The sequence below is a fragment of the Monodelphis domestica genome, chromosome 3 (assembly GCF_027887165.1).
Source record: "Monodelphis domestica isolate mMonDom1 chromosome 3, mMonDom1.pri, whole genome shotgun sequence".
Classification (NCBI taxonomy): domain Eukaryota; kingdom Metazoa; phylum Chordata; class Mammalia; order Didelphimorphia; family Didelphidae; genus Monodelphis; species Monodelphis domestica.
The window spans coordinates 112,308,582-112,322,260 of NC_077229.1; the positions used below are offsets into that span (position 1 = coordinate 112,308,582).

Genomic DNA, 13,679 nt, shown 5'->3' on the forward strand with positions numbered 1-13,679 from the left:
CCCCATAATTAGTAGGGGGGAAGGCAAGGATTGGGGTGTACTAGTTAGAGTGAAAGGAGGAAATTAAGTAGGAGGAAGGGAATGGCCACAAGCAAAGCAAACTTCCTGTTCTGAATGGTCCTTAAAAGGGGAAAAGCAAAAAACAAAAACAAAAACCACAACACCACAAAAAATAACCCTGTAAGGTCAGCTTGCAAAGGAAAAGATGGAACATTGAAAGAAGAGGTGATTGACAGCAAGAGACCATTGGTAACAGAGGATCATGGGAGAAGGTGGTTAACCTGGGAGAGCTCTGAGAGGAACTCTGGGCTTTTGAAGTGGAGATCTTAAGGTGGACAGAAGCATCTCGCCTTACCAGAGATTTGCCAAGAGCCTGACCAAAGATCTCCAAGTATCCAACTCCAAGATTTCTCCTGAAGAGTATTTCACCATCATAGTACTTTGGACAATATCTAATTAGAGAGTCAAGTCTCTTTGGACCTTGGACTCTTGGCCAGAGAAGGCCAGACCCTCCCTTAGCCTATTGCACCTTCCCTGTTTATTCCTTGGCCCTATAAGTACTAAATTAAGAGTGAGAGATAGGGGGAAGGGGAAGTGAAATTCTGGATTTAGCTTTTCAGCTGCCAGAGCCAAAAACCTTCTGGGGTTAGAAATCAGGGACCCCGATTTCCTCAACCCAGCTCCCCATCTTTCCTTATAGTCATTAATTTTACTCACGGTCAGTTATTTTCAAATGGCTTATTCAAGGAGCTAAGGGAAAGCAACTCATGGCAAGGGATCAGTCATAACCAAGTGCAGATCAAGACCCCTTCCTCACTTGTGAACAGAATTAGCTATACTTCTTTCTTGTAAGGGTTTTTTGGTGGTTCTTTTCTCTTAGTCAAATTAAAGGGAGATGCTATGAGTTCTATTGCAGTATTTTAATATCCCAAAGGGAACAGAAAAAAAGTTCAGAAGGGAGAACACACAGAACAGTTTTTAAATATATAGAATTTATTATATACTTTTTATATCAAGTATTATAATTGTTCAGAATTTCATAGTGAATTCTATTTTCATGTTCTGTGTGTATGGAAATGCCCCTTTTTGGTGTCAAAGTTTAGAAAAAAACATTTACGTTAAGTAATTTATACTTAAAAATCTTAAAGTTAAAAAAACTTTTCTTGAATGGGGTGATGACCATTCTGATTTCACCAGTATAATGAAGTCTCATTGTGAAATGAGACAGAAATAATAACTGCCATTCATAGAACACTTTCTATTTACAGAGCACATTACTTCATTTGGTCCATCCAATATCCCTGCAAGTCCCAATTTACATATGGAAAAACTGAGTCACTGAGAGATTAAACAGGAATGCAAAACTACATTTTTTTGTTCCAGAAATAGAGATAACCTTAATTCTGTGACAAAATTTACCTTAATTTCCTGCCTATAAAATTCTTAGGCTGTGTCTGTCTGGTCATATTTTTCCCCCTAAGATACACAATTCCTATTAGCTAGCCACTGGATTTAAAGCTGGAAGGGACCTTCTCTAGGCCAACACCCAAAGTGACTTCTCGCACTCTATATAGGTTGTATATTAGAAATTAAGATTTGAACCAAAGTTTAAATTCTGCCTCGGAAGTATCTGTGTGACCTTGGCTAATTCATTTAACCTTTGTCTTTCTCAGTTTCCTCAAATGTGAAATATTAGCACATGCTTCTCAGAATTATTATGAGATTCAAATAAGATAAATTTGTAAAGCACTTACCACAGTGCCTACCTGACACATAGGAGGTGTTATATAAACGCTATTATCATTGTCATTGCTTTCTCTGATACCAAAGGCAGTCTTTTTTTCTTCTACATCTTCCAGATGGTTTAAGTAGAGAGACATGGCAAATTCTAAACAAGCCACCATCACATTATTGAATGTTTTTGCAATTCAGGAGTCAGCCCATGTTTTTATCTTCTCAATAAGCATTCTCACAGACAGATTCCCTCTATTTTCATGTTTACAGACTTTTCCACCTCAGAAAGTTATTAAATTACTCTGAAATTGGATGACAACTGCTGTCCTCTCTGTATGAAGTGGTATCTCACAGGCCCTTTTCAATTCCAATATTTCTTCCCAAGAGCTTCTTATCACAGCCAAATTTCAGTTCCATTGCAGCTTCTAGACCTAAATATCATGAATGAATGGAAGGAAGGAGAATTTACAAAAAGTAGGAAAAATGAATCCTCCATTCAGATTCAAAAAAGGATGGAGAAAAATGGCCCTCCAACAGCATTCCTACTTTAATAATATGTTTTTGATAATGTTTGCTTTTAGTTTTTTGTACAGATTTTGTCATACTGTTTCCACCAAGCCATGGCAAACAAGCATTTTATTAATCAGATGAGGTAATACTTATAAAGCCCTTAGTACAGTCCCTGGCACATAGTTGATGCTATTCAAATGCTAGTTACCTTCCTCCCACCCCATTAAGTACCTACTGTGAAGGAACAGAACAAAAAAGAGTAGAAAGGAATTCACATTCTAATGAAACAGCATACAAATAACTATGTACAAACTAGACATAAGTAGGATAGATTTAAGATAATCAGCAAAGCACATTTTTAAGGAGGATTAGGAAAGTGGGATTTAATCCGGTACTTGAAGACACCAAGGACACATAAAAGAGGGAGAGAATTTCTAGCATGAAGGGCAGCCATTAAAAATGCTTAGAATTGGGAGAGTGAGTGTCTTATGCAAAGGACAGCCAGAAAGCCAGTGTCACTGGATCACAGACTATGTTGAGCTGGGGTAAGGGGAATGGGAGAGTGAGTAAAATGTAAGAAGACTGGAATAATAAGTAGGAAGAAGCCAGATTAAAAAGGGCTTTGAATACCAAAGGAAGATTTTTTATTTGATGCTGAAGATGCTAAGAAGCCATTGGAGTTTATTGAATAGGGGGATAACATAATTTCACCTACACCTTGGGAAGATTAATTTGACAAGTTAATAGAAGATGGCCCAAAGAGAGGAGAAACTTGCATTCAAGAACCAACTATGATGAAACTGCAATAGTCTAGATGTGCAGTGATAAGGGGAAGTATTAGAGGAGAGAAGAAGGCATATTTGAGAGATGTCATGGAGAATGGAAGGGTGGGAATAAGCATTTATTAAGCATCTACAATTTTCTAGGCACAATGCTAAGCTAAGCACTTTAATATTTTGAAAGAAAAATCAATAGCTCTTGGCAATAGATTGGATATGGCTTGGGGGAGGGTGGTAGTAAAGAATCATGGAAGACATCTAAGTTGCAAACTTGGGTAACTGGGAGCATGACAGTACTACCACTTTTTAGAAACAATTTTTCAAGACATTAGCCTGAAGTATTATCTTTCCACCTCCAATCTCCAAACAATTCACAAGATTGATCCTCTGTATCCTGATTCTGCCACTAGCTAGCTGGATGACCTTGGACAAATCACTTCCTCTCTGTACTTTTGTTCTGTAAAATGATGTTCTTAATACTACAAGATCTCTAAAGTTCCATTCTAGAACTCTTATAAAAGAAGTTGGATTATTTTTTTTCTTCATTTTTTTTTTCATTTTTTTTCAATTTTCAATTTGGTAGGCAGAAAACATTTATTATGTGGTATATTTTATATACTAGGAGGGGAAAAAATCAGCCTTTTAAACTTAAGCCAAAAGATAGACAAATCTGTGTCCCAGATGTTCCCATTTGAACAATGCCAGTTTGTGGATGTGCCATCTTTTCACCAGTAGGGTTTCAGGAGCATTTGCCCTAATAAATGTTTCCTATTTTGTCAGTATTACATTAGCCAGTGATTCATAGAATCTTAAATTAGAAGGTATCATAGAAATCATATAATCTAATTCTCAGCTAAAGAATGGTATCCCTGTGAATGTGATTCCTTAAATATTTATTAAGTTCCTGTTATATGCAAAGTACCTGATTATATCAAAAAGATACAAGATGAAAAATTTTCATAGTCCATACATTCAAGGAGCTTAAAAATCAAATAATTGGGATACGATTTGCATACAAATTAAAAGGACATATAGTAAAATATAACCATGGCAAAGGAAAGACCACTTTCACCTAGGGAAGTTGGGATCAGGGAAGTCTTAATGGAAGAAATGGTAACTGAGCTGTCACTGAGCTGAGGTTTGAAGTATTTCAACATGTGTTTCAACAGGTAGAAATAAGAAGAATATGTTCCAGGCATGGGGAAATAGTATACACAAATACACAGAGGTCAGAAAGTACAGGATATGTAGCTTACCCCAGAGATAGCCTGTCCCATTTTTTAAAAACTGAATTGTTACATTTTTTATATTGAATTGAAACTGGCCTTCCTATAACTTCTTACATTAATATTTCAGTGCTACTAGAATGCCTCAGTACACAGAGTAGGAAAAGGCGTAGTCCAACCATCTGATAACGCTTTCCAATGTCCAGTAACAGTTACCATTTAGAAATCCTCCCTCATAAAACTTTCCTTCCTGTTGCACTTAAAACCCATTTCTTTTATTCTCACCTCAGAGTCAATGGACCCTATTTACTTGTCACCTTTCATCTTTTTCTGCTCCGGCTTAGAGTATTCCTTCTGGTTCTTTAACTTGAATTTCAATATAAATTCCCTAACTAGATTATAAAATGTTTGAAAGGAAAAGGATATTTAAAATTATTTAAACTCTTTCATTTTACATTTCACTCACATTTCTTTAATTAAGACCTTTAGAGGCAAAACCACCAAACTGAAGGTTGCTCAATGATTGAACCAGAATTAAAACTCTGACTTACTGACTCTTTCTCCTGTCATTCATCATATTAAATAATCTGACAGTCTTTCATCTAGTTATATTATTTCATTTATTCAGCATGTGTTTTTAAATACTTTCTATGTACCTAGCACTCTTCTAGATCCTGAGGATACAAAAAAAATCTCAGTTTTGCAAAGCCCTTTATGTCCATGATCTTTTCCCTATAGGAGTAATCAAAGAATTTTCTCCCCATTTTGTAGATTTTTTTTAAAAAATTAACTGAGACAAAGAAAGGAAGTATCTTTCACCAGGTCAGAGTAATAGGGCTATCAAATCCAGATCTCATGATTCTATGCCAAGTGCTCCTATCCCTTGCTGGCAGTTTGAGTGCCCAGAGGGCGGTAAGCCCCCAGATTACCAGGTAGAGAGTTGAGGGAGAAAGTGCTTGCTTTGGGCAGCTGGAAAGAGAAATGGGGCATGCGAAAAATGTCCTCTGGTGCTAGGAAGGGGGGAAAATGGAGCAGCTCCCTGAGTACCAGCTGTGCACGGCTTCCCCAACACTGCCCTATACCATGTTGACTCCCTTAAATTAGAGAGGCATATTTTTTACAATATGGTAAATGGTATTTAATTAGAAATAGACTATTAAAGTAACTAAAATATTTATCTATTTACTACTGTTTATAATTTGTTCACAGCCCAGCCGACCTGGTTATCCTAGTCCAAGATCCAGTGAAGGCTTTTATCCTAGTCCACAACATATGGTACAAGCCAATCATTACCAGGTAAAAGAATGAAGAATATCATCTTATATCTCTTATGTTTAAAGAAAATTCTGTTTAGAGGGGTGTATGTGTATATATATATATATATATATATATATATACATATATATATATGTATATATATATATGTACACACACATATATATATATATATATTCTTTTATTATATCTTTGTTTATTTTTTCTAGGTTTCTAAGTTACCTGGATCCTATTTAAAATGTTAAATGCATCTTTCACCTTCCTTATATTTTTCATAGTCATAAAAGACATTCACTTTAGTATATACTTTCCTTAAGAGTAAGTTCTGGGAGGTAGATAGGTGGTTCAGTGGATAGAGAGCCAGGCCTCAAGTCCAGGATTCAAATCTGGCTTCATATATTTCCTAGGTATATGACCCTGGGCAAGTGATTTAACCCCCATTGACTAGCCCTAACAGTAAGTCTGCCTTGGAACTAATACATAATATTGATTATAAGATAGAAGAGATGGGTTAAAAAAAAATTGTCAAGTTCAGGTGGAAGGGTAAATAGCCAAAGTTAAAATAAATCAAAGAATAGGTTTAATGAATAATAGTTGTATCCAAATCAACAAGATCTGATCACAGAAACCATAGGATAGCCAATGATTTGGCTGGCCTTTACTTTTTAGAAGTCACAAGCAAGAAAAATTTCTTGAGATTAGAAAAGGACAGATGTAATATCCATCTTGGGAAGAAAAAGAGAATAATGATCAAAGTAAATTACAGATTCATTTGCCTGATCACCCAGAGGAGCCATACTACTTAAAAGTCAGTATGACTTTCTGAAGAGTCAATCCCTACTCTCTTAAAGTGCCTTACCACATAGACAAGGAAGAAATGTTTGTTGAACATACTCCATATTGATTTTCAGTATTTTTGTACCATCTCATGTGAGAGACTCTACCAAATGGAATCATAGGATTAAAAGATCTAGAGCTGACAGAAATCTTAATTGCATTTCAGAAAACTGATACTCTTAGAGGTAAAATGGTCTGTCAGGGTCACATATCTAGTAGGTAAAATGTAAACTTCTCAGGTACAATAATTGTTTCATTTTCATTGTTGTAACGGTAACCCTAGCACAGTGCCTTGAACATAAAAGACATTTAATAAATTTTTGTTGAATTAAATGGTACAAAACTGGATTTGAACTTAGGGTCTCTAAATTTTCACTGTTACACTATTAAGTGAATAGGAAAGATGATGAGTTCCACACTTAGAAGGTTATACAACTTCACAGTTATCATTTCTAGGGCCGGTTCTAAACACTGTTTCTTTGGATAACTTGGATAATTCAGTTCAATTCAACAAACATTTATTAAGTATTGGGAATACAAAACAACAAACAAGTTGTTCCTGTCTTTCAGGAATTTGCATTCCAGTAAAGGGGAGGGAAATAGGAATTCAACATGTAAACATGGTGGTGAGAACACTAAAAACCTGGGAGACTGAAAAAGTAAGGAGTTCAAAATTGAAGAAAGGCAAAAGAATAAGTGGATACATCAGACTTGAAGATGCTCCTATATTGGGAATCTTCACATTTTGGAAAGTAGAAGCAAAATTTTAAATGACCTCAACTATTTTAAGAGCTGTTTCTTATAAAAGAATAAGGTTAGTTAAAGAAGCAATACTAGTACATATTTCTCTTGCTTTTTAGGGTTTACAAAGAAATAAGACACAAGCATTTGAAAAATTAAGTTAACACCTCAGCATTAGTACTTTCACAGGGACAGAATGTTAATTATCAAATGAGTGCTCCAGACAATAAGTATTATCAATAGTTCAAAGGGGGCAGCTAGGTAGCTCAGGGGATTGAGAGCCAGGTCTAAAGATAGAGGTCCTAGGTTCAAATCTGGCCTCTGACACTTCCTAGCTGTGTGACCCTGGACATGTTACTTAACCTCCATTGTCTAACCAATACACAGTATTGATTCTAAGACAGAAGGTAAGGGTTTCACCAAAAAAAAAAAAAAATCCAAAAGAAGCAGGGAAGCCCTTAAGGCTAAGGCATAGCATGGTATGTGAATTTCCTGAGAACATTTTTATTTTATTTTTATAAGTAGGAGATTTCTTTGGGGCATTTCATATTCTTTTTTAGAACGAATAATAGCTGTTTAAGTCTTTTCCCATAGTTATTTGTGTTACTTGGAATGTTGCCATAAAACATTGACAGCTTCTTTACTGTAAAAGTATCTAAAATTTCTCTAGCAGCAAGAGGTTCCTTCTTGGGGAAAAAATAGATATAGATATGAATAGTGATGATGATGGTGATTAGGAAGAAGTAGCATCCTGGAAGTATTAGTTATCATTAAGATGTTTCCACTTAAGTTATATCTTGATTTCTATAAAATTAAGACTATTGGCCCATCTTAGAAGCATAATTGAATTCAAACCCATTAGAAATTTGGGTAGGAAATAATGAAAAGAGACTGAAAGGAATATAACAAATTCCCATGAACCCTAAAGACAATTTGGTTTAATTGGAGAAATATAGTCTAGGCACATATTATTTCACTCAATCCTAGCATTTTGGTCTTTCTATTTCTGTGGTTACATCTTATTTGACAGCACCAGTCTAAGGAATGGTAATTATCACAATAGTTGATATTTTATAATTTTGTGAGTAGGAAACATTTTACATATTTTATTTAATTTGATCCTCACAAACCTATGATGTAAATGTTCTTTATTTTATAAATGAGGAAAATTGAGATTTGTGATTTGCCTAAGTTCCTGCAGGCAGTTAGATGAAGAACTGGGAATTAAAGCAGCATATAAAATATCAATTATATTCTTTCTCTTTTTGGTGCCCTTTGTGGGAAAGAAACTGTATAGTCTTTTTCCTCCTCTGCTTTAGATTGACCTCCTCCAAATCTATGATATTCAATGTGCACTGCTTCATGATTAGTACTTATTCAAGCTTTGGGGTCAGTCTAGGTTCTTGTCTACCTAGAAACTATAGAACACTGAATTTGAAGTCAAGAAGACCTGAGTTCAAATTCTGACACAGGACAAGTCACTTAACTTTTCTGTACCTCCATTTCCTCATCCATAAAACAAGGAGATTGAACATGTGGACTAATTCTGTAATTCTGTGATCCTACGTTAAAGTCTTTGTCCTAGTAAAGTCTTTATCCTAGAGTTATGGGGGAGGTGCCGGCAGCCAGATGTTGTTTAGCCATGTAATAATTAAAATGGTTGAGGTAGTAAACTGTAATGATTAAAATAGTGGAAGATATAAATTGTGATAACTATAAAGAGTGGATGAGTAAATTGTGACCACAGAAAATATGTTTTCACTACAGTGTCTTGTTTCAAATCAAATATAATGTGATTGCCAGGGAAATATTCCCAATTATCAATATATCCAAGTCAACTGGGTTTCATAGAGAATTTAACTAATAATACAATGAGGAATTAAAGAAAGAGAGAAAAAGGAATAAGTTTGAAGGGCCTTAAGCCAACATGGCCTAGACCTGAGTCTTTAGAGAGAAATCAGTCAGTCCTTAATCACTCACCATAAGATCTGTCCAAGCAAGGATTCTAGACACCAGTTCAGCCAACCATCCTTCTCCAGAGAGGGATTCTTCTGACTGTTCTGAGACTCAGCTTTTTCTCTCCTTATGAAGGGAATTTTCTCCTATGTCACCTCCCCTAAGTTCTCTCATCTACCAATCACAGTAGACGTTTTTCAAAGGACAGACAATTCTTAGTTTACACCTAAGAAGACTAATCTTTTGAGTAATTCACACCTGAGTAGACTAGAATCTCTGAGTAAGTTTTCACCTCTTTGCTCCTTGTAAGTTCACAAGTTGCCTGACCTTAATAGGTACTTAGCACCCCTTTGTATTATATCCAAAAATAGGCATGGCTTAAGAACTTTTTTGTCTTACTATAAGTATGGGTTTAAGTACTTTTCATTGTTCAGCAAAGAGTTTACAACTTTATCCTCCCCTAGGGCATGCTTAAGTATGGTGAAGTAGAGTTCTCACATTCCTGATCAAGTACCTTCACTGCCCAAATGGGAAATGGTCTTAACCCAGCCTTATGAAGTAGGGTCTGGGAAATTTTTAAGGTTCACAGCCATATTTGTATATCCTGTACCTCTGTCTATCTGAGGAATATATTGTTCTCACCTTTTGAATAAAAACTTTTTTTTTATAGTTCCATAATAAATTATTTCTTATCTGGTTGTTTATAGGCCTCATTTTTTCTTCTACTTTCTTCCTTACATGAACCAAAGCTACTCGATCAAGATCCTCAGAAATTTTAAACTGTCATATATAATTCACTCACAGGTCTCTGGCTATCCTGGTTCTCATGGAATAACAGCCATGGCTGGTAGCATTTATCCTGGTCAGGCATCTCTGTTGGATCAAACAGAGTCTTGGAACCATCGACCTCAAGAGGTATCAATGTGGCAGCCCAACATGGAGGTAAATCAGATTTTCTTTTTTTTTTTTAAACATTATTTTATTTGGTCGTTTTCATACATTATTCACTGGAAACAAAGATCGTTTTCTTCCCCCCCCCCCCCCCCCCCCGCCTTTCCCTCTCACGCATGATTCCACTGGTTATCACATGTGTTCTTGACTCGAACCCATTTCCCTGTTGTTGGAATTTGCATTATAGTGTTCATTTAGAGTAATCAGATTTTCTTAAGAAATCAATGTTTCTTTTTTTAGTTCTTATTAATGATTTTTGCTTTTGTATCATTTTGCAATACATCACAGTTCTCTCTAGTGAAACATCCTTTGTAAGAAAGATTTAAAAATGAAGAGAAAAGCAGGCCAGCAAAACCAATCAACCCATCAGCCATATGTAACTATAAATTCCATATCCATTGTCTCCCGTTTACTACAATGAAGATAGATGCATTTTTCTATTTTCCTCAAACTTTAGTGTTTAATTTTAGAAAAATTTATTGTTCTTGTTTCCATTATTGTAGCCATTATGTATATTATTTTCCTTGTATTATTTATTTCACTGTGCTTCATATATCCTTTCATACTTCTCTGAATTCTTCTAATTTCTTCATATTGTTAAGGGTAAAATTTAGGGTTAAGACTGAATATATTATTTAGTGGTCACCAGGGATTTAAATTCAAAATCCCAATCAAATACTCAAGTCAGATGGGATTTTATGGTGGTTTATTTACAATGGAAGAAAGACTTTAAGAAGAAGAAAAAAGGAAAGAGGTAAAGATCTACTCTGGCCTGGCCTGGCCTGAGCCAGGGGGAGTTCAGAGGCCTTGGCCAAGGGGCCTTCCCAGAAGATTAAATCTAGCTCGGCTTTCAGCTAGGAGGCCTCCTCCAAGATGAGGGGCCTCTTTGGAAACTGGAACCTTCAGAAGGGTCAAGGGAAAGGGAAGTCAGCCTTAACACTCACCACGCAGTCGCCTAAGGGAAGCAATCTCACCTAGACTCATGCTTCAGAGCTCCTCCAAGTCAAATTCCACTGCTCAAGTCCGCAAAAGCTCCCCTCACAGGAAGTGACAGGAAATATAAAGGCAGTTCTTTACATCACTTCCTGTGTCTCACATGTACCAATGGTGGCTTAAACTTGGCCTAGGATAGTCCAGGGGGTCAGTCAGTTGTTTCTGATTTGTCAATTGCTAGCACACACACACAGATAATAGACCTTCCTCCCCTACACTTAATCCTTAAGTGGGGGGTGTATACATTCCTGGTTGCTAGAATTCTAAAGACTAAGCAGGGTGGAGTAAATCTAAAATTTACAATCTTTGTTATTTCTTGTACAATATTAAAAGTCCAATTTATTAAAACAGAAGTTTAACTGAGATCATTTTCAGACTGAAAATTCTGCAGTGTTCTGTATCTGGCCTATTCCTACATATGCAGAAAAACATTTTTTTCTCTGTGCTGTCTATTCAGTGTTCTGCACAAAACCAAAGATTGATTCTAAGGTTCTGTGAAAAGTGTTTATAGAAATATCAAGTGGGAGATTCTGTAATCTCTCATTTATTTTCCTGGAGAGGAAAACACCACGTTGATGATAGTTGGCATATAAATAAAACCCAAAACCCCCATAGCTACAGGAAATTGGCATATTAGGAAGACTCAGTGCTAGACTTATGATTCCTATTATATCTAAAGCAGACAGTCCTGCTTTATTTATACTGTATGACAGGAAGCATTTTTTTCTTCCCAAGATTTTATAGCTTCTCTGGCCTGGTCCTCTTTGTTCATTCAACAAGTATTTATTAGCCATTCTTTCTGTTCAGGGCACAAGAGAAGACATAGTGTCTGCCCTCACAGAGATTTTGATCTAGTAAGGAGATAAAGCCAAAACAAAGATAGGTAAAATATGTAGAACATTACATTTAAAGTGTATCGACAGATGCTATGTGAGGTCTGAAGAAAGATTGTAACTTATCAGGAGAATTGTAAAAGTTAAAGTTACATCTCTAATAATAAAAATATTATATTTTAAGAGATTTATTAATGATCATTAGAAATCCAGAAATAAAGAAGATACAAAATAATGACCATGTGCCCATGGCTGACTAGCCTTACCACCACCAAGCTCAGGACCAAAAGTAAAGAGCTGGGACCCTTCACATCCTTGCCTAATATCCCCTGTCTACAAGAAGTACATAAGGACAGGAAGTCAGTGGGATCCTGGGAAATGTAGTTCTTTTTTTTAGATTAACAGATTTTCAGTTATACAGGATCCATTCATCTCCCTATTATGATTTTCCTTTTCAGTTGTTATTTGACTTATAGAACTACAAAATATTTTAAATCAGCCTTTGAAATAAAAGTTTACCATTATATAATCCCTTGACATTACAAAATACTTCTCATTTGATCTTAACAGTATCCTATGAAAAAGGTACAGCAGGGAAAACTGTCCCCACTGTGCAGAAGAGAAAAATGAGGCTCAGGAAGATTAAATGGATTGCTCAAAATAAAACAATTTGGAGGGGCAGGATTTTTATGTTCAATTCCTCTCTAGTTCACTGAAGAAATTAAGACTTATTGTTAACTCAGAAAGTTGATTTTAAGTATTTCTTTAAGTTATGGAATATTGCCTATGTCTGCCATCAAATTGTTTTTTTTATTCACAATTTATTATCCTCTCTTTGGAGTTAGATCCTAACACAAATGTGTGTCTATCCAAGGTTTCGTTTGCTTCAACTAATTGAAATTCATTCAGAAAAATATGCCAGTGGTACAGAGAACATATTGGTATAATAAAGGTATGGGCTTTGTTTTTTCTCATCATTCAGGACTCTACCACATTGGACATGAGGGGATTAAGCCAAGTCCTTCCAGCACATCTTATGGAAGAGAGGTTGATACGGCAGCAGCAAGAAATGGAAGAAGATCAACGTTGGCTTGAGAAGGAGGAAAGATTTTTGGTAATTATATTCAAAGAACTATACCTCGCCATTTTGAAAACCCTGTCCAATAGTTGTAGATTCTTATATTTTTGAAGGATATGATCTCTCTTGTGCTTGGCCCCAGAAAGCAGAACTGAGAGTAAGGGGCAAAAATTGCAGATTCCTTCTTAGAGGAAGGAAGCACTTCCTAAAACTTTCAAGTTCTCTGCAAGTGCCTTGGAAATAGTGGTTTGCTCATCACTGGAAGTCTTCAAAAATAGGCTAGATGACCATTTGTCATGGATGTTGTCATAGGAATGCCTTTTCAGTTGTAATAAATGACCTCTGAGATCCCATCCAATTTTGAGATTCTGTGAGGCTTATTAATTCAACAGAGAATTTAGAACACATCTAATCTCTATTCTACATAACAGCCCTGCATATATTTAAGGAGGACTACCTTATATTTGATAGATACTCCCAGTTATATAATTACACTTTCTTCAACTGATCCTCACATGGCATTATCTCAAGACCTTTGTCTATCCTGGTTGCCTTCCCCTGAATTGTTTCCATGTTGTTAATATCCTTCTTAAAATATGGCACACAGAACTCAGCACAGTATTCTAGTTGCCATATAATTCAGTGAGATTATCATTTCCCTCATTCTGTTCACAATCATAGCCCAAGATCACATTAGCTTTTTTGCAGGGGTTGCCATGTCATTCCGTTGACTCATAATGAGCTTACATTCCATTGGACCCCTAAG

At 35.9% G+C, this 13,679-nt stretch overlaps 1 protein-coding gene and 1 long non-coding RNA gene across 14 annotated transcripts in view; one reads left to right on the forward strand and one right to left on the reverse strand.

The window, feature by feature from the left end:
• LOC130458323 (uncharacterized) overlaps positions 1 to 11,123 on the reverse strand; it is a 36,981-nt gene extending 25,858 nt beyond the window's left edge. Inside the window, exon 1 of the long non-coding RNA XR_008917483.1 lies at positions 10,984 to 11,123. This is a non-coding gene — a long non-coding RNA (uncharacterized LOC130458323). The remainder of the gene's footprint in view (positions 1 to 10,983) is intronic.
• The window catches only part of PTK2 (protein tyrosine kinase 2), a 426,082-nt gene that overhangs the window by 364,536 nt on the left and 47,867 nt on the right, over positions 1 to 13,679 (forward strand). For all 13 annotated transcript variants that reach the window (XM_056823019.1, XM_056823011.1, XM_056823017.1 and 10 more), the window contains 3 exons: positions 5,459 to 5,545; positions 9,863 to 10,000; positions 12,818 to 12,949. In XM_056823019.1, the coding sequence (XP_056678997.1) occupies positions 5,459 to 5,545; positions 9,863 to 10,000; positions 12,818 to 12,949 (357 nt within the window). The remainder of the gene's footprint in view (positions 1 to 5,458; positions 5,546 to 9,862; positions 10,001 to 12,817; positions 12,950 to 13,679) is intronic.